This window comes from Mollisia scopiformis (assembly GCF_001500285.1).
Source record: "Mollisia scopiformis unplaced genomic scaffold LY89scaffold_30, whole genome shotgun sequence".
Classification (NCBI taxonomy): domain Eukaryota; kingdom Fungi; phylum Ascomycota; class Leotiomycetes; order Helotiales; family Mollisiaceae; genus Mollisia; species Mollisia scopiformis.
Window position 1 is genome coordinate 306,267 of NW_017263610.1, and position 27,936 is coordinate 334,202.

The 27,936-nt window shown below is 47.3% G+C and overlaps 10 protein-coding genes across 10 annotated transcripts; 4 read left to right on the forward strand and 6 right to left on the reverse strand.

Annotated features, from left to right (window-relative positions):
- Positions 1-414: 414 nt before the first annotated feature.
- On the reverse strand, positions 415-1,833 carry LY89DRAFT_788437 (uncharacterized protein; the record flags this gene model as incomplete). The annotated part of the gene is made up of 1 exon (XM_018223165.1): positions 415-1,833. The coding sequence occupies one exon, from the start codon at positions 1,831-1,833 to the stop codon at positions 415-417; it is 1,419 nt and encodes a 472-aa protein (XP_018063377.1).
- Positions 1,834-2,227: 394 nt separating this feature from the next.
- On the forward strand, positions 2,228-3,814 carry LY89DRAFT_658084 (MFS general substrate transporter; the record flags this gene model as incomplete). Its single annotated transcript, XM_018212458.1, has 3 exons — positions 2,228-2,456; positions 2,555-3,337; positions 3,396-3,814. The coding sequence occupies 3 exons, from the start codon at positions 2,228-2,230 to the stop codon at positions 3,761-3,763; spliced, it is 1,380 nt and encodes a 459-aa protein (XP_018063378.1). The 3' UTR covers positions 3,764-3,814.
- Positions 3,815-4,003: 189 nt separating this feature from the next.
- On the reverse strand, positions 4,004-7,474 carry LY89DRAFT_318256 (uncharacterized protein). The gene is made up of 5 exons (XM_018206688.1): positions 7,323-7,474; positions 6,936-7,276; positions 6,287-6,884; positions 4,308-6,241; positions 4,004-4,261 (listed from the first exon to the last, which is right to left on the reverse strand). The coding sequence occupies exons 2-5, from the start codon at positions 7,149-7,151 to the stop codon at positions 4,106-4,108; spliced, it is 2,904 nt and encodes a 967-aa protein (XP_018063379.1). The 5' UTR covers positions 7,152-7,276; positions 7,323-7,474; the 3' UTR covers positions 4,004-4,105.
- Positions 7,475-8,959: 1,485 nt separating this feature from the next.
- Positions 8,960-10,368, forward strand: LY89DRAFT_741324 (uncharacterized protein; the record flags this gene model as incomplete). Its single annotated transcript, XM_018220693.1, has 2 exons — positions 8,960-9,022; positions 9,073-10,368. 2 exons carry the CDS (start codon positions 8,960-8,962, stop codon positions 10,366-10,368), a joined length of 1,359 nt encoding a protein of 452 aa, XP_018063380.1.
- Positions 10,369-11,622: 1,254 nt separating this feature from the next.
- On the forward strand, positions 11,623-12,072 carry LY89DRAFT_598914 (uncharacterized protein; the record flags this gene model as incomplete). The annotated part of the gene is made up of 1 exon (XM_018210064.1): positions 11,623-12,072. A coding segment is annotated over one exon (450 nt), but the record flags the coding sequence as incomplete, so codon positions are not given.
- Positions 12,073-14,764: 2,692 nt separating this feature from the next.
- LY89DRAFT_711310 (uncharacterized protein) lies at positions 14,765-19,227 on the forward strand (the record flags this gene model as incomplete). Its single annotated transcript, XM_018217894.1, has 4 exons — positions 14,765-15,368; positions 15,738-16,442; positions 16,488-18,533; positions 18,608-19,227. The coding sequence occupies exons 1-4, from the start codon at positions 14,957-14,959 to the stop codon at positions 19,225-19,227; spliced, it is 3,783 nt and encodes a 1,260-aa protein (XP_018063382.1). The 5' UTR covers positions 14,765-14,956.
- A 454-nt stretch (positions 19,228-19,681) lies between these two features.
- On the reverse strand, positions 19,682-20,015 carry LY89DRAFT_788443 (uncharacterized protein; the record flags this gene model as incomplete). Its single annotated transcript, XM_018223166.1, has 1 exon — positions 19,682-20,015. The coding sequence occupies one exon, from the start codon at positions 20,013-20,015 to the stop codon at positions 19,683-19,685; it is 333 nt and encodes a 110-aa protein (XP_018063383.1).
- Positions 20,016-20,334: 319 nt separating this feature from the next.
- On the reverse strand, positions 20,335-22,093 carry LY89DRAFT_788444 (uncharacterized protein). Its single transcript, XM_018223167.1, has 2 exons — positions 21,744-22,093; positions 20,335-21,697 (listed from the first exon to the last, which is right to left on the reverse strand). Exon 2 carries the CDS (start codon positions 21,640-21,642, stop codon positions 20,473-20,475), a length of 1,170 nt encoding a protein of 389 aa, XP_018063384.1. The 5' UTR covers positions 21,643-21,697; positions 21,744-22,093; the 3' UTR covers positions 20,335-20,472.
- Positions 22,094-24,163: 2,070 nt separating this feature from the next.
- LY89DRAFT_763570 (uncharacterized protein) lies at positions 24,164-24,911 on the reverse strand (the record flags this gene model as incomplete). Its single annotated transcript, XM_018221601.1, has 3 exons — positions 24,164-24,543; positions 24,603-24,686; positions 24,744-24,911. 3 exons carry the CDS (start codon positions 24,909-24,911, stop codon positions 24,214-24,216), a joined length of 582 nt encoding a protein of 193 aa, XP_018063385.1. The 3' UTR covers positions 24,164-24,213.
- Positions 24,912-26,012: 1,101 nt separating this feature from the next.
- LY89DRAFT_658090 (uncharacterized protein) lies at positions 26,013-27,365 on the reverse strand. The gene has a single exon (XM_018212459.1). It carries the CDS (start codon positions 26,887-26,889, stop codon positions 26,185-26,187), a length of 705 nt encoding a protein of 234 aa, XP_018063386.1. The 5' UTR covers positions 26,890-27,365; the 3' UTR covers positions 26,013-26,184.
- Between the last annotated feature and the right edge of the window lie 571 nt (positions 27,366-27,936).

The window sequence follows — 27,936 nt, forward strand, 5'->3', positions numbered from 1 at the left end:
ATTTTCCATGCAGGTCGAATAACACCGAACCAAGCATGGAGTAGGTTTGACATGCAGCTTGATGTCCATTCAACATCAAAACAATAAAGCGTGCAGAACGGAACAGGCGCAAAAGCTCACCCAAGAGACTGAATGTGGTCTCAAAACTGCATCAAGCTTGAAGCAGGGTCGGAGATGACTTATCGGAGAGTAATTTATGTAGGTTGGAGTTTGACTTTGCGACTTTTGACAATTCGACTAGAGGTCACCATCCGGTGAGCTGTTTATCGAGCCATTGGGGTATTAGACTTAGTTTACTACAAGGGCACAGTCTGAGAATCAATAAGCTTGATTTGAAACTACCTATAGAACGTGAAAGAAAAGATCAAACTTTCCCAGCAAAGATTTCTCCCATGTCGCATGATACCAGCTGATTCATCCACTGACGATTTCAGCATACAGTAACAACTCCGGATCCTGAATGAAACATTCGAAACATGACACATCCACAGGAATCTGAACTTCCAACATCGTTTCCTGGTCAGACTGAGGAGCGAGCTTTTGTATGACACATGGATATCCAGGTTGATGAACATTGCGTACCGCAACCGGCGGCCCAAATCCAAAATCAGCTTCATAGAACTTGCTACTTCTCATATCACTCATCGCCACTCCAAACCTAGGCACCCTCTCACCACTCCAAGCTGCCATAGTTTTGTCTTGGAGCATTGCAACCATGTTCGATCGTTCTAGAGCTACCTCTTCAGTCGCGCCGATGTGCGCTTGCCGGACAAGAGAGGCCAGAAAGCCCAACTTTCCGTCGGCGACAACATCGTGGATGGAAACGCCTGGTGTCACCACACCCAATGTCGCATTGGCTTGGAGTTGGGAGTCCAGAGGAGGATCGAATCGAGAACGCAAGTCCACAACTTGTCCGAGCATGGTGGACTCGTCAGGGATAAGATCATAGATTGTAAGTCTAGCACGAGTATATGCTCGCCACAGTAGAGCTGTAATAGCATCGTACGACGATATCTGAACGAAAGTTCCTCCAGAAGAAGATGCTATCCTCTTAAGCAAGTCGGTGCTTGATTTATGGAAGTGTAGTATTACAGGACGTTGTGGTGGAGCCTGTGCAAAGGGCACAGTGACTAGGGTAGGGGAGAGATTCGGTGGTTGTGGAATTATGCGTTTCTCTGGTGGAACGAACTTTCCGTTGAGACGTCCACGATCGAGATTCACATAGTCCCATGCTGGCGGTTCAGGCTTGGTGTTTTTGCTAAGAGCTAGGGAATTTCTTGCCCATTGCTGCACGAACTTTGAAAATCCCGCGCCGTCCGTGCAGTAGTGGTGATAACCAATCGTCAGGATTATTCCGTCTTGAAGCCAAGTGGCTTGAAGCTCGGTTTGTATTCGGTTGTTCTTTATCATGGAGTCAATACTGGCGTCGCCCATGTTTTCGAGTGCAACTTGTCTGTCGACTTGCAACGGTGGAAATCCGGCTGCTTCGAGGTCAGCGAGAGATACCGATTTCTCATTCTGGTATAATCGTTTGACCACGAAGGAGACTGTATCGCCTCGATTTCTGAAGATCTTCACTTCTCCGTCATCTTTCTTGAACACTCCGGTCAAGGGACGATATTGGCTTAATGTTAGTGCCAAACTCTCCTTGAGCCCATCGATCACCGCGATTTCGTCAACTCCCTCTCCTATTTTGTACAGAAAAGAAAATTTTAAGAAGACCTGTGGCATCATATACTCAAGATCTGAGAGTATCCAAATCTCTTGATCCGGATCATTCTGCCACCCTATCGGCCGCACGTGATGAACAACAGTTTCTTCAAAATGAGACATTGTCGAGAATGGGGTCTGACGGTGTCTGATGCTGGAGAAATGGACTGCATTTTCTCATCTAAGGCGAGCCTTGCCAGTCGCAATTGCCTGTACTCTCCGAACGGTCTCGGCATTGATGCATGTCGTTTAGGATATGCCGTACTCAAGTCTATGTCCAGCCCAAAGCGGAATAAATAGTCCGTGTGCGCAAGCTGAGACTACCAACTAGCCAACAAAAGCAACAAAATCGGGGCATCAACACTAAATCATTCCAAAACACCATTGAATACGCCTCTCAAAAGCCACCACTTTGTTTTTCATCCCGCCTCAGAAGCCCTTCAAGCCAATTGATCAACTCTTTTTATGGTGGCACCCACATCCCCTTCACTTGAACTTTCGCCTGCGAAGCATGACTATGGCTGTTAGCGGTACGCCACACCTGCCGAATTATGAACGAGAGATAGACTTCTTATCTGAAATAGACACAACCACCGATACTGAAAAACAAGCTCCCTACAGCACAGCCCCAGTTGAGGATGTCAAGGCAGAAAGTCCTACGCCGGATACAGAGTGGCAAAACAGAGGAGTTGTACCTCCCCCAGACGGTGGCGCAGAAGCATGGCTACAGGTTGTTGGGAGTTGGTGTATGGTATTCAACACTTGGGGAACTGCACCTATCTTTCTTCTACCCTCTAGCACTCCCTTTTAATATGTCGAACCCAAAACTAATGGCTAAGAACAGGCATTATTGTTACATTTGGCGTCTACCAAGCATACTACGAGCGTGGCACACTCTTCACTCAAACCCCTTTTAACATTTCGTGGATTGGCTCAATTCAGTCATTGATAGTTTTCCTTTTGGGTGCTGTTGTGGGTGCTATATACGACAAAGGCTACCTCAAGCTTTTACTTGCTGTTGGCACTTTTGGGGTTGTGTTTGGACACATGATGCTCTCTCTATGCACGGAGTATTGGCAGGTCTTGCTGGCACAAGGTTTCGTTATTGGTATAGGAGGCGCCTGCTTGTTTGTCCCAGCACTGGCGGTAACTCAACCATACTTCAGCTCTCGTCTTGGCTTGGCGCTTGGAGTCGTAGGCACAGGGAGCTCTCTAGGTTGCATCGTTTACGGTGTAGTCTTTGCCAGGCTTATCGACCGTATTGGCTTCGCATGGACTACGCGCACTATCGGTTTCATTGCGCTTGCAACATTGGTGGTGCCCCTTGCCATCTCAAAAAAGCGCAAACAACCTCTGCCTCCACAGACTTCGCCGACGAGCAAGAAGTCAGACTTTTCTGGTGTACTTGACGGACGTTACATGCTCTGTGTTCTTGGGGTATTCTTGGGCTATGCTGGCTGCCAAGTTACCTTTTTCTATATTGCTTACTTCGGTCAAGCCCAGGGTTGGTTTGTCGGAAATGTGGCACTTTACCTTGTGGTAATTATCAATGCGGGCGCAATAATCGGACGGCTTATGCCAAACTGGCTGTCTGATAAGGTTGGCCCAATTAACGTGGTTCTTCCTGGTACGTGGAAACCTTTCCGATTTTGGCTAGTAAAGTTCTGTACTGATTTGCATCAAAGGGTCCTTGTTGATGGGAGTCTTGCTGTTGTGTAATCTGGCTGTCGTCAATGCAGGTGGGATCATTTGCATTGCTCTTTTCTTTGGCGTCTTGTCAGGGATATTCGTTTCCCTTCCGCCTCTTCTGTTCATGGCCCTCACCGAAGATAAGTCAAAAATGGGGGCGCGTATGGGCATAGCCTATCTGTTTGTCGGTCTCAGTGTGCTTCCAGGTGGACCAGGTGCCGGCGGTGTTCTTCAACACAAGGGATCTTCGCTCCATTGGCATGCAGCGTGGACCTATGCTGGTGTCCTTCAGCTCGCAGCATTCGTGGTCTTCTGTGTCCTCAGAGTGTGGCAGGGGGGTCTTGCATTCACGGTGAAGATCTAACACGGATGATCTGGACTTCGAGTGACGGTGGTAATAGTTACATAAAAGGTGGCTTCTAGAGGTATTATGCGTGGTGAGAAGGGGCTTGGGGTCATAAGTAGCACATGAAATGGGAATACAAGCTGGGTGTTGGCTCATTGTTTGAAGACTTATGGGACAAAGCTTCTCACAAAGCAAGATCTGAGACTGTTTCTCCTGGATAGCTTCCTAATATTCTTCGTTTCGTATGCCGTTTCAATGAATCTTCTTAGGAAATAATGCGATGTCTTGAAAGAGGGCTAAAATTGCGATGTTCCGCGAAATGCTGTAGACTCGTCCAAGTTGCAGCCTGCAACTTGCAGGCTAATCGATCCAAATGCCCTGCACAACATACAGAATATCTGGATGATCTCTAAGCAACTCCTCGAGCTCTCGATACTTGTCCCTTGTAGTAATATCAGGAAACAGTTTCCGAAAATTCTGGTAAAGTTCCGGGCAACCCTTTACATGAACCATTCTCTGTTCCGTATCAGTAACACCCTGCACAATTCCCCGGGAAACATACCTCGATCTCTTCAAAAGCCTTCATCGTCTTACCTCGATCTGGAAGCGTCCCTTCAGATAGGAAGTCGAACTTCTTCCACCGGTTCTCAGACTCGATATAAAACCACCATCCCCGACCCCAGAATTTCTTGCTGGTCTCAAGTCCCTGTTCTTCTTCTGCAGCCCACTGATCGATCAACGCGGCCACGGCGTCGCAGCGGTGAACCCAATCATATATTCCAAAGTTTGCCAAGCTGTAGTTACCCCACATACTCTCGTAGAGGTCCAGGAAATTATAATTCCACTCTGCTCCCGACTTATGAGATATGATGACGGGCTCTGCGTCCGGGAAGCCGTACCGCAAGCGAAACCGAACTTGGTTCAGCACTAAATCATCCTTTGAGTCTTCGCTGAAAATGTATTTGAAGAGCCCGTAGGTCAAGTGACATTCTAGCAGCATTTGCCAGACTGATCCTTTGGCTAGCCATCCAGTGACGGCGATGATTGGAGCGAAGCGCGTGATGTCTGGTATAAGGCTGGGGTAGGCGACTATGAGGTCTCTTATAAAGTGGATGAGGATGGCAGATACGACGCGGCTGAACGTCAGCCATCTGATCCAGTTCCTGACGCGCCACAAGAGTAGAAGGCAGAAGATAGCTATAAGAGCTACCGGGGTAAAGATCCGCGCTTGTCGAGACAGCCGACTTTCGGTCGGTAAACAGACCCAGATGAGCGAGTGGGGGCTGAGATCTGATAGGAACGAGGGTTGGTATGTCATATCCTCATTTCCCGTATGATGAAAAGGTAGAAGCTGTGTTGGCGGGGCCGTTATGGACGCTGGTCCTATCGACTCTAGAAAGTTATTGAAGCTCGAAGCAAAGTCTCCTATTCCGTCCCATTCTCCTCCCGGCTTCAGCGCTTTTTGAGCAGCTGCTAATTGTTCAAAAGCGAGACGAGTTGGCTCTGAGATGGACCTCCCTTTTGCGAGTTCAGGGACGTAGGGCGAGGTTAGGCAGTTGAGCGCTGCGTCGATGTCGTCTGGGACTGGGGCGTTGAGAAACCAACTCAGTACGAGACGAGATTCGGGACTTTTGAAAGACATGACTTTGCCATTTTGACTCGCTTGTTGTATCTCTTGGAATATCTCCTGCACGGTGGCGTCGTCTATGCCTTCGGGTAGTGGTGTTTGAGGCTCAACGGGATCTTGGGCATAACGCACGATAGCAAGGCCAAGGTCCATCATTTCATCCCAATTGACAAATTTGAGCCAACCTGCGAGATATTCTTTAAATTTGGCAGTGAACTTCTGACCGAGGACTTCGGAGTCGACTGGTAGGTGCTGTGTTGACGTAGCTAGGAGATGCACGCTTGCTAGCATGTTGATGGCCAACTCTTTCTGATCTTTGAGAGTCTCTGCCATAATCGAGATCATGGTAGATGGATCCAACACGCCCTTTCCAGCCATGAGACCTTGGACAAGGGAGGAGAGAGAAAGCTTGGCTAGCATGCCAGTGCCAAAGTGCTCGAGGCAGTACAAGTACCTTGCAACAGCAATCATCATATTTCGTTCCCCCACGGTATAGATGTAGTCATCTGGCTCTTCGCCTCCATATTCAATCAACAGAGACTGCGTCTCATCAAAGCTCTTTGGATTCCACATCTCGTGATCGAAGTGCTTTACCGGAAGCCCTACGTAGAAGTTGGCGTTCAAGACGTACGACCCTAATTTATTAATGGAAGACAAAGCGGCCAGCGGCGTGCGTCCTGCGATGTCTCGAACGTTCACATCGGCACCTCTTTCTAGAAGTATTTGAACGCTTCTGGGTCGGTTTGCTGCGACAGCTGCGTGGAGGAGCGTTCGTTTGCGGGTTTCGAGTCGAGATAGGCTAGGGTCGTGGTTCAGAAGTGTCAGGAGGATATCTGGATGTCGACAAGCAGTCTCAAGACTGGCAAGACCTATGACCCGTTAGATTTAAGGCATGCTTGAGGACTGATACTGACTTTGAGTAGTATGGCCGTATTTCGCACCACGGCTCAGCAGCAGTGACACAGTTTTTGAACTACGGTTAGGACACTCAAGTGCCAACTCAAACGGAGAGAATGGAGCCGTGTTCGAGAATGTGTCACTGTACATCTCTACGTCGGCGCCAGCGTCAAGTAGAGCGACGGTTGTCTCAGAACTACCAGCTCTGATCGCTTCATGGAGAGGTGTGAAGCCGACATTGCCACCTTTTTGATTGATGCCAACACCACAAGCCACCAGTATCGGAACAAAAATCGGTCTGTTTCGCATTGCCGCGAGGTGAAGAAGATTGAAGTTATGGCCGAGATCCTCGTCTGCTGACACTTTGTAGTATTGGAGCAAGACTCTGGCAAGAGATACCTGGTTCATCTCGATGCAATTCTTCAGCGAGACAATTGATGAGGTGAATTTCCATTTCTTGTAGAAGTAGGCGAATCCCTCCAAGACCTCCTCCATTTCTTCAGTCCCCTGGTCAGCCAAGACACTTCTCCCTCTATCGTTGTCTAACTCTTTGAATTCATCCACATGTTGTTGCGCTTGCTTGTTGGTATATGATTGAAGGACATCATGGACCATCTATGTGATCATATTTAGATTCAATCAAATATGGGGAGTGTTAATACCTACAACTGTATTAGGATAGACTGGCGGAACTCCTTTTGATGCATTCTCCGCATTTATAAAAGCATGGCCTGCGTAGAGTAGACCATGTCGCTCCTCCTTCGTCAATGTGCTGAGATAGTCAAAATCAATTACTCGTCGAAGTAGCGACTTTCTAGACTGCGGTATCTGCCCTGATGCTCCTCTCCAGAAAGAAGAAAGATCAGTATGTCCATATTCCATCGCGTCCTAAACTCTGGTAGTGTTTATCAAGAAGCTTCCAAATTACACTTACGGGCACGCCCTGTATATGTATCGAAAAGAATGTTGCTTTGGTAAAAGCTTCGGTGGTACTCTTCGGCAGCGGTCTAATTTTGTCAGAATCAACGATTAAAAGGGTATAAGTCTACTAACATTCCAGTAAGCAACTCACGAACTCCACCAACATTAGAAAGCCGATCACACGGGATGTGAAAGAGAGCTTCGGCCAGGAAATCTGTAATTGTATTGACAAGTTCACCAGAGAGACCAGCAGCCCGGTAGTGACGAATCAAATCAGAACAATGATCCGCAACTCGGCCGTCCAACTTTCCTGCATCAATGGACGTCGAAGTCGAATCTAAGGCCAGACCTTCGAAGGGACTGGTACCATTCGTCACGAGATGGACCAGGATCAGAGCGTATGAATAGATATCTCTCGTCGGCTTCGTTGCATAGGCTCTCATTTCCGCATCAGGACAGGATGGCAAACACTCAGGTGCGTTCCAAAATTGGGTTTCCCCATGAACATCTTCTTCAGCAGATATCGTCCCACTGAATCCAAAGTCGCCAATCTTGGCTACCAATGCGGGGTACTTCGTCTTGCATTTTGCGTCTGTTTTGTCTGGGTCCAGGAACAAGAGAATGTTGTGCGGTTTTAGGTCTCCATGCACGACTCCAAAGGAATGAAGAGCAGCCAGTCCGTCCGCAATATCGCATGCGAGAGACAAGGCATCTTCAATGTCTAGCCGATCTGGTCCCTGAGAAGAAGACTCCAAGAGAGAGGCGAGATCTGGGTGAACTTGCCATGCAAGTTCAACCACAAGAACAGGTCGAATAGTATCCTCAAGGGTAGGTTCTTCAATTATCTCGTCCTCGTCCCAAGAGATAGCCAGGAGACGAACAATGTTTCCGTGTTGTGACAATGGTTTCTGTTTAGGTAAGCATGAGCTAGAAAATGGTACAGTAGGGATTGTCTCTTCCCCACCTTCGCCATGATCTTAATCTCAAACATCACACTCCTCATCGCATTCAGGTATTCACGATTCTGCCGAACATGGTCTCTGTGAGCTCCATGTCCATCTCGCAGTCTGGTTACTGGAACGACACTGTCCTTCAAAAATTTGAACGCTGCTTGACCATGGTTCCACGACCCCTTGCAAACGGACCGATTTGCCCTCCGTCCCTATCTACGAGGTGACGGACACTGCTTAGCACTGGGACATCGTGTTTATGTTCAGCCAGAAAGTACATGTAAGTCAGGAAGTTTGTCGGGGGAGGCGGCTTCGAGATGATGCCTGTCGCACCAAAACCTCCATGCTGGCGCACCGAGGTTCTGGTGGCTGGGAAATCTCCCAGTGTGCTAGACCTTCTGGGACGAGCTGCAATTCCTCGTGGGAGATCTGATGAGGTAGTTCCATCATCCATATTGAAGCATATGGACTCCTGGCCTTGCGTGAATCGGGTGCCCTCAAATACATATTGAGGATGGTGTCCACGAGCTGAGTTCGTGAAGCCTGCACAAAACATTGTGGCGCATCACAGCCCCAAGCCTCGTCTCAGATGGGAATGGCGAGTAGCCATATCCATTACTTGCAGAATAGCAGCCAATTGTACAAGAGGTAAATGATGAGGCTTGAAAGAGTGCCTCGCGAAACGCAGCCACAAGTTGGGGTGTGTCTCAGAAATGCCCATACTCCGAGTAAGGAAAGATGCACCTCATCAAGTCATAGCTGGCAAAAAGTTTGATCTCCCCTCTTGAACATGAACACCTGCTTCGATTGATCTTTCAAATGGATATAGGAACCGCTTTAGGAATCGCAGGCATCGCTGTAACACTGCCTGCATTGGCAGAGGTGAGTTCGACACCCTTTCGTCGTACAGTATAAGCTAAACATAGAACCAGGCAACTGTGCAGTACGGAAGATTCATCATCGAAAAATATCGCACGTACAAACATGGTGAAGCCGATCACAATATCCAGACGCTCCTGGTACGACTTCACTGGGATGAGATCCAGGCCACGATTCTTTTCTTCGCATCAAGCTGCGATCGCTTCGAAGTCACCGTCAAGGACTTAGTCGAGGCGCATCTTCAAGTCCTGCTGAAGAAGTTCGAAGTTGTGATTCTTAAATTGAACAAGAATGTCAGCGGGGCAGGCCAAGTACGAAGATTTCGGTATGCTTTGTTTGGAAAGCAGATTCTTGAGGATCTCATCCAGGACCTGGATAAGTGGCAAGCCAGGTTCTTGCAGTATCTCCAGTTGATAACTTTCACGGGACATCGGATGGTTGAACCAAAGTCCGTTGCTGCAGAGTATGCCAAACAAGTACCGTCTCTTCAGTCGTTCTCTGTTTTGCAGGATCAGACTGTCATCGAGGACAAGGAAAGTGAACCAAGAAAAGTGGTGCCATCCAAGAAGGCAATCGAGCTTCGCGCAGAAGAGTATCCAACTCCACAACAGAGGCCTTTGCGTGGATCCACGGTATACATCTCGGGATGGCAAGAAGGAGGCGCACCCGCACAAAGTGTCATAGTAGACCGAAGATACTACGAGCCAAGCCGTGACAATCTCAAATATATCCGTCAGATCGTCAGCCAGACAGCACGCATCCTTTCCGAGTCCGATGTCGAGACCACGAGCATCTTGCCCTGCCTAGGTTTCGTTCATCGACCCGAACTCAATCGCTTTGATCTCATCCTCTCAATCCCAAAGTCCTTGCCCTCCTCCACAACTAAGGAGTTCGAGCCCCGCAGTCTCCGTCACATGTTGACAGACCCTGGGTATGGCGGCTATACATACCACTCCCTCAGCAAGCGTCTGCAACTTGCGAAGAAGCTCGCCTCAGCCGTGTTCTATATCCATACCTCGAAATTGGTGCACAAGAACATTCGCCCAGAGAACATACTCATGTTCTGTGGCCCGAGCGAGGACGCCGAGCTGATGAACAAGAAGGATGCATTTCCGTACAAGCTAGGCCAACCTGTCTTGGTGGGATTTGAAAACGTGCGTCAGGTGGAAGCTGAATGGGCCTCGAACCGCAGTGGCAGCTTGACGTGGGAAGAGGATATATATCAGCACCCGAGTAGACACGGAGCCACGGCTGCGAAGTACTACAGTGTGCAGCATGATGTGTATAGCCTCGGGATCGTGCTGATCGAACTGGCTTTGTGGCGTTCATTTGTTGTGTTTGATGCATAGACTAATGAGTTTGAACCTAACAAGGCCGTGTTTCGAAAGGGAAGAGAGCTTGTGGATGGTTTGAAGAAGCGCGATCTTACGGCGAGCAAGAAGCTGAAAGATGAAATGGAAAAGTTGGCTAAGAGTGAGGTGCCGATCGCGATAGGTACCAAGTTTAGTCGAGTGATCTTGACTTGTCTAAATAGTGTCGATAAGATAGAAGATAGAGATAGTGCGGATGATGACGTAGAAGTAGGCGTGAGATTCATACAAGATGTGTTAGAGAGCTTAGAAGACATTTCCGCTTGAGAACAAGGTATTCTTGATGATAATGTTAAACTTGGATTCTATTCAGACACGTCAATTTAAGAACCATTCTCTGTTTTCAATACTCGTTGGCAGTCATGTTCATATTCTTTCAATTCTTTCCTTCGTAGTTTCTGCCTGGGTATTCTCCGTTCCTTATCACACAGTGTGGCCCAAAGTCTCCGCTACTCCTGACTCTCTCTATCTCTTCTGCTTACTCTGGGCTATTATACCACTGTCATTCATATAAGATGCAGCGATACAGTCGAAACGGTGCCAGATGTAATCTCTACGCACGTATTACCATCAGAGCTCACGTGCACCCACTCAGCATGGCTGCATCACTCCCGCCCTTACAAGAGCCTGTAGGAGCTTCACTCTTTCTCCCTGAAGTATCGCTTCTATGTGCACTTTTTAATATCTCGCTATGGGTGGCAACTGCTCATGGCAAGTCTTCAAGGGGAAAGAGTCGTAACTGCTGGATTAAGACCTTGCCCGGTTTGCCCGAAGGCGAGTTCTCGATCACTTGGCTTTCTTCTTTCTTTCTCCTCCACAATATGATCACTGGCTTCATTTGTGTTTGCGACCTCCCTTTGCTCGAATCAGATTCGAAAGACACTCTTAGCCACGCTGGCATTGCACTCACTATGTTTGCGTTGCACAATATGACGGGTCTTGTGAGGTTACACGACATTGCAACTCTAGGCCTCGAATTGCTTGCTGTGTTGGCTTGTTTCCCTGTATTCTACTTTATCCTACTTCCAAAAACCACTGTTCATTCTTACCCAGCTTTACGATTGAAATACAAATCACAACATGGCGGAATCATTCAAGTACAACGCTCTCGGAGATGCTCACAGTTCTTGCTCCCGCCTCCTCATTCTCTATCCTTCTGAGCTTCAGACATCGGATATCCGCTGCAGCTTATTACATACAACTATTCAGGATTGGTAATACGACTTTATTGACAACTACACAGCAATTTCTTATACTTGGGGAGATGCCAGTCTTCTCAAGATGATTTGGATCAATGGGGTGCCACTTGAAATTACAACAAACTTATTCGAAGCTCTCTTGCATGTGAGAGATACAAAGAGGCAATTGCGTATATGGGCAGATGCAATATGCATCAATCAACACGATGATGAGGAGAAGAGCTTTCAAGTGGGGATGATGGGAAGGATTTATGCTACGGCACATCATACAGTCATATATGTTGGACTCGAGCCTACGTCCGCGCTATCGAGAACATTCCGCCAATATTATCCATCGGAGCGAGAAGCACAACAAATTGCACAAAAGCCATGGTTTGGCCGACTCTGGTGTTGCAAGAGTTGGTATTGTCCAAGAATCCTTGGGTTCAGTGCGGCCTTGTCCGTTGGAAATGGGACAATTACGTTCATGTTATCGAAAATATGACGGAATCCGCAGCGGACGCGACCATATGCAACAACAGCGTTACCAGTAGTGATGTAGCTCTTGAGAGCTACCTCGATCCCGTCCTCAAACGTGTTTTGGAGATGCACAATACACGAAAAAAACGTCACAGCTTTCGGGGCATAGATATGTTGGAGTTGGTTTCCAGCAGGAGAGGGCTTCAGGTGACTGACCCAAGAGACATGACCTTTGCACATATGGGGATCGCATGGGATAGCTATGCATTCCATTTCCAAACTGACTATACAAAATCACTAGGAGATGTTTACACAGAGTTTGCGCTATATCAATTCAAGAAGGACAAAAACCTTAGACTCTTGTTCTACACGGACGAGCCTAACGATGGAGACCTTTCGCTAGATGTTCCATCTTGGGTGCCCAATTGGAATTCACCCAAAACATCAAACCCGAAACCATTTGATTTTGGACGAGAATTTAGGGGATGGCCATTCATTTGCATAGGCAAGAACTTTGTCGAAGTGACTCCTTTCTTGACCTGTGCAAGAAGTCCACCAATGCTATTGGTGCTTGGTTGCCGGGCTGAGACAGTGGTACGATACAGCACTCCTCTTTCCTACCACCAGCTTCCCGAAAAAGACATGGCAGGTTTCGTGTGCAAAGTCACTCGGCTCAAAGCTCTCGTATCTGCACACGCCCAGTCTGGTAGCCAAGCCTTCGACATAGATGCATATCACGAGATATATGATCCTATGTACAACGCGTGGCGAGATACCGTCCATAACAACGAGATCTTGCCAAATCTGGAGATGAGGAGAAGAAGGAATAGGAAGCGCCCAGACATGTTGCCATGGAATATGTCGCGTCGAGATGCAGTTGTAGACTTACTGGTCGCTAGCTTTTATCCCGACTTTGATAAACGTTTCATCCAAAGAAGACGTCTTGCTAGGTTGTCCGGTGGAGCTCTAATTCTTGTCCCCCCAGCAATTCAGCTCGGAGACTTTGTTTTTCGATCTGCAAACGGTCTGGTCTGTGAGTCATTTCTCTTCCGCCACTGCACAAAGCCACTGAATACCGTGACGGATGGCAACGCAAGGTCAATTGTTCACAGTGACCTTGCCACTTCTCTGCAATCAACTATTGATGCTTTAAACATCGCCGTCGACCACTGTACCTATCTAGGACCGACTGTTATGCATGGAATGGAGTTCCAAGAGGCAAATGATACTCATCGACTATGGGACAACGAGTTCTGGGACCTCCTCCCTGGTAGAGATCGGAGTAAAGAAGATACAACACTACCGTCAACGATTTATGCAAATCATTGAGTTGAGACTTGTCAAAAGGAAAAAAGGATGATTTGTAGCTCCGTTGAAAGACCAATTTTGCAAACTGCGCAACTTGTAGATGCTACCCAAATCATATCATCGTACTCAACGACAATTGACGTTTCTTCGAATAGAACAAAGGTATTATCAACAACAGTACTTCGATGAGCAGTCGTGGTTTAGGGCAAATACTGGCCCGAATACGGAAGGCAGTTAAGCTGAGGTACCGAAGGTTGATTTGCTGTCACAGTATCCCAGCTCCTCATCACGTCACTCTGAGACTCCTTCGAGGGATGCGTAAAATAACATATTTTCTCATCCATGTGATCCCTGCAAGGTGGCTTACATTTCTCGGCGCACTGCCTTCATACAGCCCACCACCGGAGCAAGGAGTCTGAGACTTTACCGTTGCTGCATTTTCAACTGCGCAAATTTTGTCTCGCGTCGATCCTTTTTCATGCGGGACTCTAAGCTCGGAGGAAGTATTGCTACAGGTGAGGTTGGAGGTTTTTGTGCTATTCATTTCTCAAGGGAGGGGTAAAAGGATGGCTTCCCACGGGGCCTGAAATCGAATGCTATTCTCAGCCCAGTTCCTTAGCTTTGCAACACTTTCACTGGAATCACCACTTTTGTGGGTGGCTCAATGAACTGTGGGGGTCTCACATATCCTCGCTGCCCCAGCTCCACATATCTTCTCAGCTCGCCAAGGCTATACCACATTCTTTCAAATCGCGTATCAATCTTACGTACATGAGTATTGTCCAGGCTTCGGCTCCGATATTTTCGATATAATATCGGGTTATATCGACAATATATCGTACGAGGCAATATTCGAGTCGATATATATCGGATATTTTGAAGGATTCGAATGAATATTCGGAATATCAGTCACGTGACCGGATAATACTTGTTCCAGCTCCGTAGCCAATAGAAATCCTATATATTCTCAGCCTAAGGCCATAAATGCCGGCAGGTCGAAGACTAAACCAATTATGGCCTGAGGCTAGGAAGCTTCAGCCGCATTGTGGCTGAAATTATTGAGAATGAGTGGAGCGCCACTAATTTCAACCGAGGCTAGGCGTTTGAAACCTTAAAATTCAGGAATCCAGATGATATATCCTCAACAATTATTATTTTTAGTACTAATAATAATATATCGAGTTTTATTTTGCGATTTGCGATGTATGCGATATATTCGATTATTCATTCAATATCGGGCTTTTAAATATGGACGATATAATATCGACTATTTATTCAGAGGATTTAATATCGGACCGATATTATCGATAAAATCAATTCCGCGCCGAAGCCTGGTATTGTCTCCTTTGCAAAATATTTGCGTTGCTCTTTAAAAGCTACATGCCTCCATCGTATATGTAGACAGAAGTCCCAAGTCTTGATCATATCGCATGGCTTATGTGGTATCCTCTCACCTATTAGACTCAAACTCCATATTAGCTGCGTCATCTCATCCCGACTATCGTCTACTACTATCCTCTTTCTAAGCTCTTGAAGTGGAGACTCGAGCTACTACACCATGGCTCCCAATCAATCGGATCTCTCCAACCCTAAGTATCTCTATGATTTTGTGGTCTCCACCACTCAAGAGAGCATCAATGCAATATCTTCAGAACACTAAAGGGAAACAGCCATTCACGTACCTTTGTTTCTTAGCAGATTCTACAGGCGCTCCAACGATCAAGAAATCTCTCGAGGAGATTATGCAACTGAGTGGAGGTGTCAATCCTTTTGACATCCCTAATGGCGGCACTAATTACACCGATCCACGAATCAAGACCCTGACTGATGTTCGCCTTGTATGCGCCATCAGAATGCAAAGCGGTATTCCTCCTGGTTGCATTGTCATAATTCCCAACAAGGGTCCACAGCTGCATTTACCAGCGCCAATTGTCACTCTAGGAAACAGTTCTGACAATGTTATCGTCAATATGTACTGCTCCGACATTACCATCATCAAAAATACTCCTCCCAGTGGGTGGGGGAACGTAGGAACATGGAGTTGGTTTAGTCAAACGTCGGGAAACCCGTGGTACATTCAAACGCGGACCAACCTCTTAGTTTCTGCTGTCGATCAAAATCTCAATACTCCATACTTTAACTCTCATCCAGATCAGCGGGACGCACTCAAGAGAGCACTGAACAACATCTCTGGATCGGCGTTCAGCTTGCAACAGCTTCTTTTCAACCTAGACAGCGCTGTCGCACAAACAGTCTCTTCGTTCGTCGGCGTCACCGATAGCACTGCGGCGTTCCTATTGGCAGAGTCCTTCATAAATATTTGGTCAACCATTGCCAAGGCTCAGGGCTTACCACTTGTTGGAATCACTGCTGTGGCTCAAGCACCAGATGGATCACCGCTTCGGTTGACGGCATTGGAGCGGTGGGTTAGTCATGTCGTCGATCCTCTGTCTGGCGTCCAGATCGCAAATCCTTCTCCACTTCAGTTATCTGCCACAACACTCAACTATCTCTGCGCTACAGACGGACATCCGTTGCCAGGAGCATCGTCATTCAGCTGGAATTGGATAGAACCACAAGATGTCGCCCAATCCAGCGGTGTTATTGCTATCAAACGAAACACCATTGGCCTGGCCATGTCAGTCCGAGCCAATAATTCCGACACATTATTTCTGTCACTTCTTAACTCCCCTTTATCTACTTCTGGATGGATTGCCAACCCCAACTGGAAATCAATTTCTTTCGATGCTCAAAATCCACCAAGCTCGATTCAGATTACCAATATATATTTCTCCGAAACAGAACAGCAACAGCAATACATCATGGTCGATATTCTCCGCGATCCTACCTCACCACTTAAAGATACAGCTCGGTATATTGTGGATCCTTTTGCCACTTCTGGTGTGTATTGGACGCCTCACACACTACCCTTTGATGTTGAGGAAGGGACATATCAGAGCTGCATGGGTCGTGTCTCTAACGCCTATGCCGATGGAATCTACACAGCCGGTACTGCGCAAGGCGCTGCTCAACTCGCATATGTTCCTCTGTTCAACCTGATAGGCGGCGCCGCTCCTATGCCCACTCGTCTCGTTCTCCCCAATAAAACTATCGCTTCAGCAATTGCCTGAGCCCGCAACGACGACAAAACTTCGCATTTGTATGGTAAAACCGATCTCTACGCTATTGGCCAGTCCACCCTGTACCGATGGGATCCTGATCAGCAACTAGATGATAGCTCTGTGGGAACAGCTCTGTTGAACAATTCAGTTTTCGCTGGTACTGGCACCATTATTGCCCTCATTCACAACCAGGTTACCACCATTTTCGGCAAGAACGCCAGCAATGTCTTCTGGTACACAACATGTTATGTTGAACAGCTTGCAGACCCACAATCCTGGAGCGTCCCAGTTCCTGTACTCCGTGATATCGAACATATAACTTCATACATCAATGTGAAAGATGGTGGCAACACAGTGTTTGCGGCAGGGGGCAACAAAATCCAGCAGCTCACCCAAGCTACCAACACGACATGCAAACTCTGGCAAGCGCAACCCATTACCCTCGCGGCAAGCCCCCAGACCAGTGCGATGTCATTCAACTCGTATACCAGTACCATCCAAGTCAAAGGAGCTGATGGTCTACCAGTAACAGCAAGCGAAATCGTTCTCACAATGGAGGCACGCACCCCAGTCTACATCGATGGACTTTACTACATCTTGTCGACGACTCCAGTGACTGTGCCTGTCAACACATCCGGGCAAGTGATCATTGTCCAAGCAACAGAGAGCATTGCCGGAGCTACCATCGTTGCCAAAGTCGGTAATACTACCCAGACCATCGATCCCATGGGCAAGACATTTGCCAAGCTAGCTCAACTCTCCGACAAGAACGCTCTCAAGAACGCTCAGATTCAAACCAACACTACAGCTGGCGGAATCATTGGGACCCCTAAGACTGCTGCATTGGTATCATCTTCAGTGTCTGACAGCGACCTCCAGTCAACTTCTCAAAGCATTCAACTATTGTCAGATGCTTACAATAAGCAACAAACTTATATTTCGGCATCGTCATCGTTGAAGATGGCCGTTGGTCCTGTCCTTGCAGCTTTGGTGGTGCCACAGAGGAGTGCGACTATTACTCTTGGTTCCTATCTTGCCATGGCAGCAGGTGATCTGTTCAACTGGCTGAAGACGGGAGTTAAAAAGATCATCAACGTCATTAAGAACGCTGCCACGGGATTATGGGAATTCATTTGCAAGATCGGTAATGATGTGTACCGCGCAATCCTGAACACGGTGGATGATATTGTCGGAGCTGTCGAATGGGTCTTCGATAAAATCGAAACAGGAATCGAGACTCTGGTCCGATATATCGAGTTCTTGTTTGACTGGGACGACATCCGCCGCACCAAACAGGTCATGCACAACCTGGTCAAGTTCTACATGACAGATATGGTTTCTGGTATCAAGACAGCTCAGACAGAATTCGACAACTGTATTGCCGGTGCGCAGAAAGCTGTGGCAGAATGGTCCGGTATCAAATATTGGACACCTTTAGGGGATTCCGCTTCCAAACCACCTTCAGGCAACGCAACCGATCCCTCCAAGGACCAAACCTCTGGCTCTCAAATGCTGGCAGGCCATTTCAGGAATCAAGCAGACAATATTTCTATGCCTCAAGGAATGCCCGAGATCAGCTTGGTGCAGAATTTGGTTGATGATATGATAACAGCCATGGCTGCGGAAGGCATGGTCTTCACCCAGACCTTTGACCATTTAAAAGCTCTTGCCGCTGAATTTCTAACGCTCAGTGTGGCAGACATTTTGAAGCGTCTAGCTGGTATTCTCGTTGAGTCCGTTTTGGAGACAACCCAAGTTGTCGTGGATGCGCTGTTGAAGGTCCTATACCAGCTGGCTAGCACTGCGATTGCTGTTCTCGACACCAAGATTCACATCCCCATCATCTCAGACATTCTCAACGCTATTGGTGTTCCCGACATCTCGTTCCTTGATGTATTCACTTGGATTGGCGCCGCAGGAATTACAATCGTCTTCAAAATTGCTCGTGGCAAAGCTCCATTTGCTGATGATGCCCCAACTCGTGCTTTAATCCAAGCAACTGATTGGAATTCATTCTCCGCAGTCTTTAAACAACCATCTGTCAAGAATGCGCCTGGTATGAAATTGAGGAGTGGGGGAGCGTGAAAGCGGTATCTGGTGCCGGTGATAGCAGCTCCTTGTTCGGAATAGAGATTTCTCAAGCGGCTGGCGCTGCAATCTACTCCGCCGGCCATGCTATCACTGGTTTCATCGCCTTCACGGGCAACTTCCTCTTCTTTGGCAAAGCCATGACTGTGAGCTCCGACGAGAATCCATTTGGCGTGCCCGCTGCTGTAATGGGCGTCATTGCTGCTGCTGCATCTGGTGGAGCAGACGCTCTTGTTGCCAAGATGCCACTGGATAACACGGCCGTAGCTGACCTCCGTAAAATCACCACTGTCGCGACCATCATGTCGAAATTGATATTCTCGGGCCCGAGCCAGAAATATCTGGCTACGAGTCGTCTCTCCTTCCTGAAGGCGAATGACCCTCGAAAGGTCGGCGCCGTGTTCAATTCGCTGCCAGTGTTTCCTAGCCTAATCTGTAGCTGCTACCATTTCTATGAGCTATCGCAGAAGCCGGTTGGTAAGGAACGCTCGTTAGCTATTATTGGAGAGACTTCGAGCATGGTGCAGTACATAGGGAGGATTTCTTACTGTGTTGCTTTATTTATTGATGATCCGGAGGTGAGGATCGTTCCTGCTGGTATTATGGCGGGGACTTTTGTTGTGATGAGTGGGTTGGAGACTGCTGGTGCTACTATTTTTTAATTGTTCAAAATAAATCTTTTCAATTTCTTCAGCCTTATGCAATAACCGGACAGTCCTTGGCTCTGGAGAGCCGGGAGGTAGTGCCTCCTACGAGATCGCAAAGTCGGCAGCTGAGCTAGATTGCGATTTCTTCAACTAAGAATCTATACAAGAAGATTCTTGCAATATGATTGGCCAAGAGTTCCATAGCACACGCTTGTCAAATTGTGAATCTTTCCATTCTTGCGACGTGCAACAAAACTTGATCTTGGCACTGATTGACTGAAGATAATGGTCTAAGTGAAGATGAAGAAGAGTGTTTCAAGCTTGTCATTGACCTACGAGGACGATGCTTAGACACAAAGCTCGGAAACCAAGGGCGTCTTTGATCAACGAGGACGATGGTCAATAACAACTGGCCTCGTTGACGATCAACAATGGTGGGGGCGAAGTGAAACAAAACTTCTTCTTAGCTCTCATTGGCTAAAGCTAATAGTCCAAGCCATGAGTGGAGAGCGAAGGGGTCTGGCATCCGGGAGGAGGTGGTTATACTCGACGAAGAGGACTAGGATTAGTGACAGCCAGCCAAAGATGTCTTCCACTGGAGGACGCTTATGATATCTTTGACAAAGTGCAATGTGCAACAAGAGGTAAGAAACAAGACTGGATGGAAGCTGAAGATGGGCATTGACTTCAGTAATGCGGACAGGAGTGCAACCAAGGGCCTTAACCTCGTTGTCGATCAACAATGGCCACGGCCAATCCAACGCTCCTCGTTGACCATCAATAATGAGCTCCTCGTTGACCATTGATGATGGGGGCGACGGGCAACAAGTTTTGAGGATGGAGATCGGTTGAAAACAAGAAGTGCATGGTTGATGGGATGAATACAATTGTACAAACGGCTATGAAACAGCCCAGTGAAGCTGAAGAGCACTAACTATACGCCATTGTTAATCAAGGATGACCAACAAGAATAGGATGCTCGAGATTCACGCACAGAGCTATAGTAAATGAAACAACGGGGAGTGATTAGTTAAGAAGAGCATGAGGAACAGCTTTGACAAGCAGATAAGACGGCCACGCCATCGACGACTTTCACTCACTTGAGAGGGAAATTAAGATCCGGGCTGGCAGCAATTGGCACAGGACTTTCCAATGAGTCAGAATCAGCCCAAGAACCGTGAGATATATATTGCACACTCTATTACTCATCTCAATTAAACACCCAACATGATATGAAGAAGGAAATTTTCCAGACGCTGCTCAAACCTCATCATTTGTCTCTTCAACAACAACCGCGCTGGGTGCTAAACCAATTTGACCACAGTACTTATCCCACTCTCCAGTCTCAACGGCATCACATGCTATATGAGCTTCCAACACCTCAAGCTTCTCTCTTGCGACAACATCCACAATGCCAAACACCAAGTTGTCATCGCCAAAATCAGATTCTGGTTCAGGAAGACTTGGTCGTAGGCTGGCAAATTGTAGACTTGGCACCAGCATCTTGAGAGCCGGCCCTTCTAAGCCCCAGCAATGTCTTGCACGTTCTACAGATACAGTCGACAGTGCATAATTCAGCGTAGCTGGCACATCTCCGAAACAAGCTTCCTTCGCGTATAGAAAATCTAGGCGCTCCGTCTTGGTTGTGGTGTTCTCGACAAGGTGGAGAAGATCTGCTGGAGACAGCTTCATTATATCACGGACGAGGCGCCTGTATTCATTCCCTTCTCCCCAAGCGATTTTGGCCAAGGCTCGAGGTGGCAAAGAGTGCGAATAATGGTCTTGAACGATGGAGTTCGAAGGGTATAGGTCGAGTTCGACAAGTTGTTCGACGTGTGCTAGGAATTCGGACAGCTGGACATGTTCGACGGTAGAGTATGTGCGGAGGAGTCGGTGGCGAGGATCATCGTGGGAGGCTGGGGAAGGTGGGTCTGGAGAGTATTGAGTGAAGACTCGGGAGTGGAAGAGCGTGGTATAGGTCCAGTGATGGTAAATCGCTCTGCGAAGACGCTCCTTCTCATGAGGATGAAGGAGTCGTCTGTTATCGGATCCAAATCGCCAGCGCAGGCGTGGATAGAGCTCTGTCCACCGGTCTGCAATCTTGCCGTATTCGACCATCTTCTTCATGTGCTCTAGGGTCAATTTTGGTTTATCTCCAGCCTGAATTATGCGACCGAGGATCATGTTAATTCGAATTTCCATCCCAATGGGTTTGCGGCTCTTGTCGGGTTCGTTGCTGAGGACTAGTTTGAGGAGTGAGGGTAATGGACTGTATGAATTGTGAAGTCCTTGTTCGTAATGATGCATGCGGCGACCCAGGAAGACTCGGTAGGTTCTCCTCGAAGTTCGAGCTACGCTGAGGAGATCTTGTAGGTCTGAGTAATCGTATATCTTCTGGAGAAGTTCTGTGGAAAGGTGGGTGATCGACATCTTGGAATTTGGTCTCGATTTCGAGTTTTGGTTGATTATTCTTGATGTATTTCAACTGCAGAGGTCAATAGAGGTCTGCCAAAAACACACGAAGAACATACTTTTCTGTGCTGTAGTCCAGCTTCTAGCTCCAATTCTTGAAGCTTGTTTGTCAACCGTGATTGACCTCTTCTCTCTCCACGAGAGCTCTACACTCTCCTGCACACCAAGTATTTGAATAGAAAGAACAAAGTATCGATTGAGATCGATGAGAACGCGATTACAGCGTTGGCCGAGGTGGAAGCTGTAATATACAACCACCAACGGCAAGGAGTGCAAGGGACTTAACTCCCGAACACCCCGTCATTGGGGCTATATTTCAAAGAGCAGAAGACATCTTGCGACGTGCTGCTGTTTGAGAATGCCAGTCGCAAAGGACTGAGAAGCTGTGGTTGTATCATGGTTGTTGGTTGAGGAAGAAAAGAGAAGTTCGTCAGTGAAGTTGCATCCAATTTATCTGGCTGACAAGGGGCAAGCACGTGATAGATGTCTCAATTAGGCGGTGAGTGTAACGTCAATATTTCTCGACCGAGGTGAACGACAGCGTGGCATCGAATTCCAATAAAATGTTCAGCAAAGTATTGCAACATGAATGAGCCATGAAATAATTATGGACGATTGTGTTCTTTGGAGATCAATAAGCGTTGTTCACTTTCTCGTCGTTGATCAGTCCCTGCCCCTGAAAACTGACTGATATTCGTCTTTCATTAGAGCGACTAGTTCTCTCTTTTTGACATACTCGGGACTAGTACCAAACTTTTTAACTGATTCTTACTCAAACACTGTCCGAAATAATTATTCAGGGCTCTGCTCTCCGTTTTAAATTGCAGCCAGTCTAAAAGAAATATATCACTGTTTCTGTCAACCCTGCTTTCAACGAGGGGGACGACAGATGATATCAGAGTGTGCGTTTTGCAAAGTATCCAAGCTGTAACAGTCACGATGGTCAGAGAATCCTAGTGGATATCACGAGTAGTCAAATGAGAGAACTGATTTCTGTTTTGGGTTATAAGCAACAAAAGAGCGACTTGGGATCCTCCGACCATTTGACAAAGCTCTCACTTCTTCAAATCCAGTGCGCCCTGCAACATCCATTACCAAGCCAGGTTGCAAATGACAGTATGTCTCGTCTGTCCCTTTTGCCTATGTTGAATAGACTTTCGCATCCGACCGACAGCGTCACAAGGCCACTGCAAATATGAGTTGGTGCCGCTCAGGAAAACTGGTCTGGAAAAATTCATTCATACCCCTGAACGAAGAACATTTAGGAGGAACATTTGCAGCCTCCAGTGATACACGAGGAAGCTCCGCCTGTGATGCAGACAAGGCCGCTGCAGCAGTCGGCATCTGTGTTGCAACCTCCACCATTGCCGCTACATGCTACTGCAATAGTGGCCAGAGCCATGATGAGAGCGGCGTTGAGAGCGAAGACTTGCATATCGAAGAAGTAGAAAAGGTATACTGGGTTGTGGGAAGAAACAACTTTGGTGGTAGAATTTTCAGGTAATGATGTTCGGGTTCAATGAATTACTGAAGTGATGGACAAGAAGATTGCTTTCGGGAGTACAATGGCTTCTTATATGCTTTTCTACGTTCGAAGGAAGGGCGGTCCACGCGTTCGTGAAGATCGTTCTATATTCGATCTTCAAGCTCATGTCAGACTTTCTAACTTCATGCCTAAGACTTCATTCCTACACTTGGCGTGCAGAGTTCTCTGGCCATGGACCCTTCCACTTCTCCAAGTTTCCTGAAGTTTGGTGATATAGCTGGGTAGTAACTAGCATCTCTTCCACGGCCCCGCTGTAGTTCTATAGTTGGATTTGTATTGGTCTCTAAGTGCTTTTTGTAAGAGATTCATAATTCCCGAAGCAAGCATGTTCACCGGTCACTACGGCCCTAACGGAAGAGCTTCAGGTCTCGGGGCAAGTATCCTCACCGACAACGGTAGCCCAATACGTAAATCGCATATCGAAGCCTGTAAATTTGCGGTTACACTACGTAGCTATCAAAATCAACTCGTGAGCGTGACCGTAGAAGCGAGAGTCAATGTTAGAACTAGAGGTCCAATGGAATATTCTCTTAGGTAACATTAATTTATGCAAACTCCTGTACACTGTAAGATTCTCTTTTTAGACGAATTACAATCAATACCTGTTTCATAAGTACCACGCGGTGAAACAAATCCTCTTGGGGGATTACGACTGACGTCAAATATCAGCACACAACTTCGACATGAATGCGAAGTGACCACTTACGGCAGTTTGGGAGCCCGGGGAAAAGATGTCCGACATAGTGGCGAAGCATCAGCAGAAGATAAGCCGCACTGCGGCGGCGAAGCACAAGGTACATAATACAAGAACTACACCATTAGAAATAAGCGAGAGCACGAGTGTCAGAGATTCCATGGCTTACAACTGATTCTAGTGCTCTATAACTCGCACCGACAAGACAAGGTTCTGAATGTTCGGAAAGTCTGGTACAACCACTTTCTAACTCCATCCAGATGATTGTCCTGCAAGCCACCACACATACTCAAGCCTTCAAGGCTCGTCTCGCCATATCCTCCACCTTCGCATTATTCTCCTTATCCACCTTCCAGAACTTGACCGCAATTTGTTGTTTGTTTAACTCCAACAACTTCTCATGGACCTCCTTGTACAGCTCACCAAACCCGACTGGTTTCTTCTTCGAGTTGAGGTATTCCTTAGCAGCCCAACTCCAGATGGTTCCGGTGATGTGATCATGAAAACCGTTATTGCGCGGCGTATCGCTCGTCTTGATGATTATCGTGTTGATCTTGGGAAGATTGTGTATGGTTGGGAGGGTCTTTAGAACGATCAAAGTTCCGACAAGCTCTGCGACCTGATTTCATCAAGTCAGTAACCAAGGATGTATCGTTGAATGTGGAATGATGGATGTACTTGGGGATTCTGGTCGAATGTGGGGAGAAGAGGAGCAGCTTCGTTGTATGTACATTCTGGACCGTAGAAGATGGCGTATGCTACCTAGGAAATGTATCAGCAGTTGCGCATGTAACCTTCTGAAGCTTTGTGATGGAATACCTTCACTTCCTCATACTTCCCAGACCCTCCAGCTGCTCTAGCGATATCAACGACGATGGAGTCTTCATGGAAAGCAAACTGTTGAATACCAGTTGCAGGATCGATGACGAGTGAGAGGCCGATCTGGTCGTAGGTGTAGTCCAGCTCGTTGAACATCCGGTCCGCCATTCTGACGTGAATATCTCTGGAATTGAGATCGCGCTGTCTGTATTGGCTTTGTGAAGTGCAAGACTTTGAGTTTCGTCGGGTATGAACCAGCGACGGGGTTGTTGACGGACAGAGAAGGAGAGCGCAAGCCTGCTTTGTCGACGCTAGGACAACGAAAGTCATTAACGTCAAGCTAGAAAGGATAGGATGAGGTGAATTGCATTGTCGAAGCTGATTCTATCCTTCAGCGATTATCAAAGATAATCCGGTCCTGGAAAATGTTCAGATGGATGCACTTAAGTTGCACAATGATTGACGAGAGGGGAATGCAAGAGCGCCCAACAGAAATCACTGCAGATGAGTTTCCGAACCAGCAGAAAGTCGAAGCTGCGCTGCTGCACTGGTATGGTCTCAGAGTATGATGAACCTCAAATCTCACTTTGCGCTGATATCCCCTTGCGACCCGGAGCGGAAGCCCTTGACAACGATCAACATCTACTCACAAATTCCAAGACCGTAAAGCCCCACGTTATTTTCGAGATCTCACTTGTCTCCAATTTCTGCCTACCATACATCACTTTCCGCTGATGCTTTTCTACAAGTCGGAACTCAAGCTCTTGACAACAGTTAACAGTCAACAGCTACCCACAAACCCCCTCACACTAAACACCCGGTGTCATCAAAGCCCTATGTGTAAGTAAAAAATGAAGCCGGCCGCACACTCCAGGCTCACGTTCCACATCATTGGGGAAGGTGTTCGTTGAGTTGGTGGGAATGTGGTTTTAGGATGGGGTTGCGCCTGTTTATATACCCCATTGCTCGCCGCTAATTGATAGCCCTCATATGATGTCTAGGATTCAGGCTTAGGAATGACGTGCTTCTACGTCCAGAGCGAGTGTGAATAAAGGGGATTCACTTGACGAATAAAGATTTTACTAAGGAAAAAAGTGATATTTTACATTGCATTCATGTGTCTCTAGAACTTCACTTGGTTTGCACACAATTAATACTAATGTGCCTGAGATATGTTTAAGTGGTGTGGTTAGTTTTGGTGCAAGCTTCCCCCTCGCTCTGGATGGGACGATGAATAAATAAGAAGATTGATGCTTACTTAGCAGTAGCCTCTTGAAGTAATTTATAGAAGTTTCGAATACCTAAGCTTATACCTTGCTTTACAGACTCCGTCTATATCTCGCATTCAATGTACAAAAGCATTCCTTGCTATAGCCTCAGTTTACAATTCCAAGACATGCATCCATCCTCAAATCTAATATACAAACCCTCTCACACCCTCCTAATTCAACGCCTCCCTGGCCAACTCCCCAGCTTGCACATTCTGATCCTTTCTCACCAAACAAAAGCTCACCCTGGTCCCATACTCCTTCTCCAACAACACAACCCTCTCATGCAAAAACCGAAACGCCCGCCCATTAACCACCGGCCTTCCCTCCGTATTCTTAAACCCATTCGAGGCCCACTTCCATATAAACGAACTGAGCCCCTTCTCCAAATACGACGAAATCGTCTTGATAACCACATGCGAAAGATCTTCTCCCGCGATAATCAGATCGTGAACTACGTCCAACGCTTTCATCGTAGCGTACAACTCGGCCGATTGACTTGTCTGCATGAACGGATCGGGGACTGTACCGTTGCGGTTTAGATTCAGAGCGTACTCGGAGACGAAGACTCCATAGCTTGCACGTGCGGAGGATAATGCGTTCGCACTGCAGCAGCCGTGCACGGCGACCACCAGGGAGGCGGGATCCGATTCCAGGCGTCGGAGATTTGATGTGGGATCGTTGTAAGCCTTGGCGCCGTGTTGCTCGATGTTGAATGTTCGTGTTGTTTTGGGGATGGTGACTGGTTGCCGCTTGGCGATTCTTGATGTTTGGAGGCCGCGGCGTGGTCGTACTTTGCGGGTTCCTGGGGCTCGTCCTCGGATACATACTTTGCGGAGTGCTTGGCCAATGTCTCTGCTGTCGAATTCGTCTTTCATGTTGGACAATGAGGTGAATGTGATTGTTTGAGATAGTTGCGCTAAGTGAGATGAGTGAGGTTGAGATAGCCTCGTCTGTTAGTGTCCGTTCGCAGCTAGACTGGGATTACCGCTGAGCTAAGCGGAAAAGAGTATATATATGTTTGAAACGAGGGAACGTAACTTTAAGCAGGAGTCTCAAAATGACCTTACATAAGTTTGGAAGCATCTCGCATATCAAAATAACGCAGAACTGACTAGACTTGAAGATAGAGACTGATCTCTCCATCAGGGAACTCGCAGTCACGTGATCTGTAATTCTTCTCCTGACCTGGGGACGCAAGTATCTCACTGGAGTTGCTCAATCATACATTAAGCTTGCGTAGAAGCAGAATGACCAATCAAATAGCAAACTCATATTGATCTGAGCTCAACAAGGCAAATATTAAAAAATCGCCGCTTATTGAGCTCCAATGTAGTCGCACATTACTGTTGGCATCCTGGACTTCTTCCTTATTCTCCCCAGAAGGTGTTTGCCAGCTCTCTGTTACATGTGAACACACCAGATCGAGATTTCCTAGATCTGCATACTCTTTATGAAGAGATACCCGCCCTGCTGCCAGCAGGAAGATGAAACACATGATCCTGGAGATTGCACATCACCTGGAAGGACCTCAACAAACGTAGGAGGTTTGTAAAGGCAGCAAATGTGAGAATAGATCCATCTTTACGTCGCCGTACCACATTATTGGATCGAGGTAGCATCCTGCTTTCGATATCATGAATCTCGGCTGCGTCGTTAGCTGCAAGAATGACAAAGACCAATAAAAATGATCAGTAGTTTGATGTTCATCCAGCCTCACGTATGATGAGGTAGATGCAAACCGTCCGAATATGTTATGCATTATGATGATTCAGCTCAAGCCTCTAGCGCTCCAACTGAGTATGAAAATCCCTCAAGGCAACACAGCCGAGTGTAGCAAGCGCACATGAGTGGTAGTCATGTCGGCACCGCTTCCTCTTACTTCTTCCACTTACTGCTCAGACGCCATCTATGTGTTTGAGGCA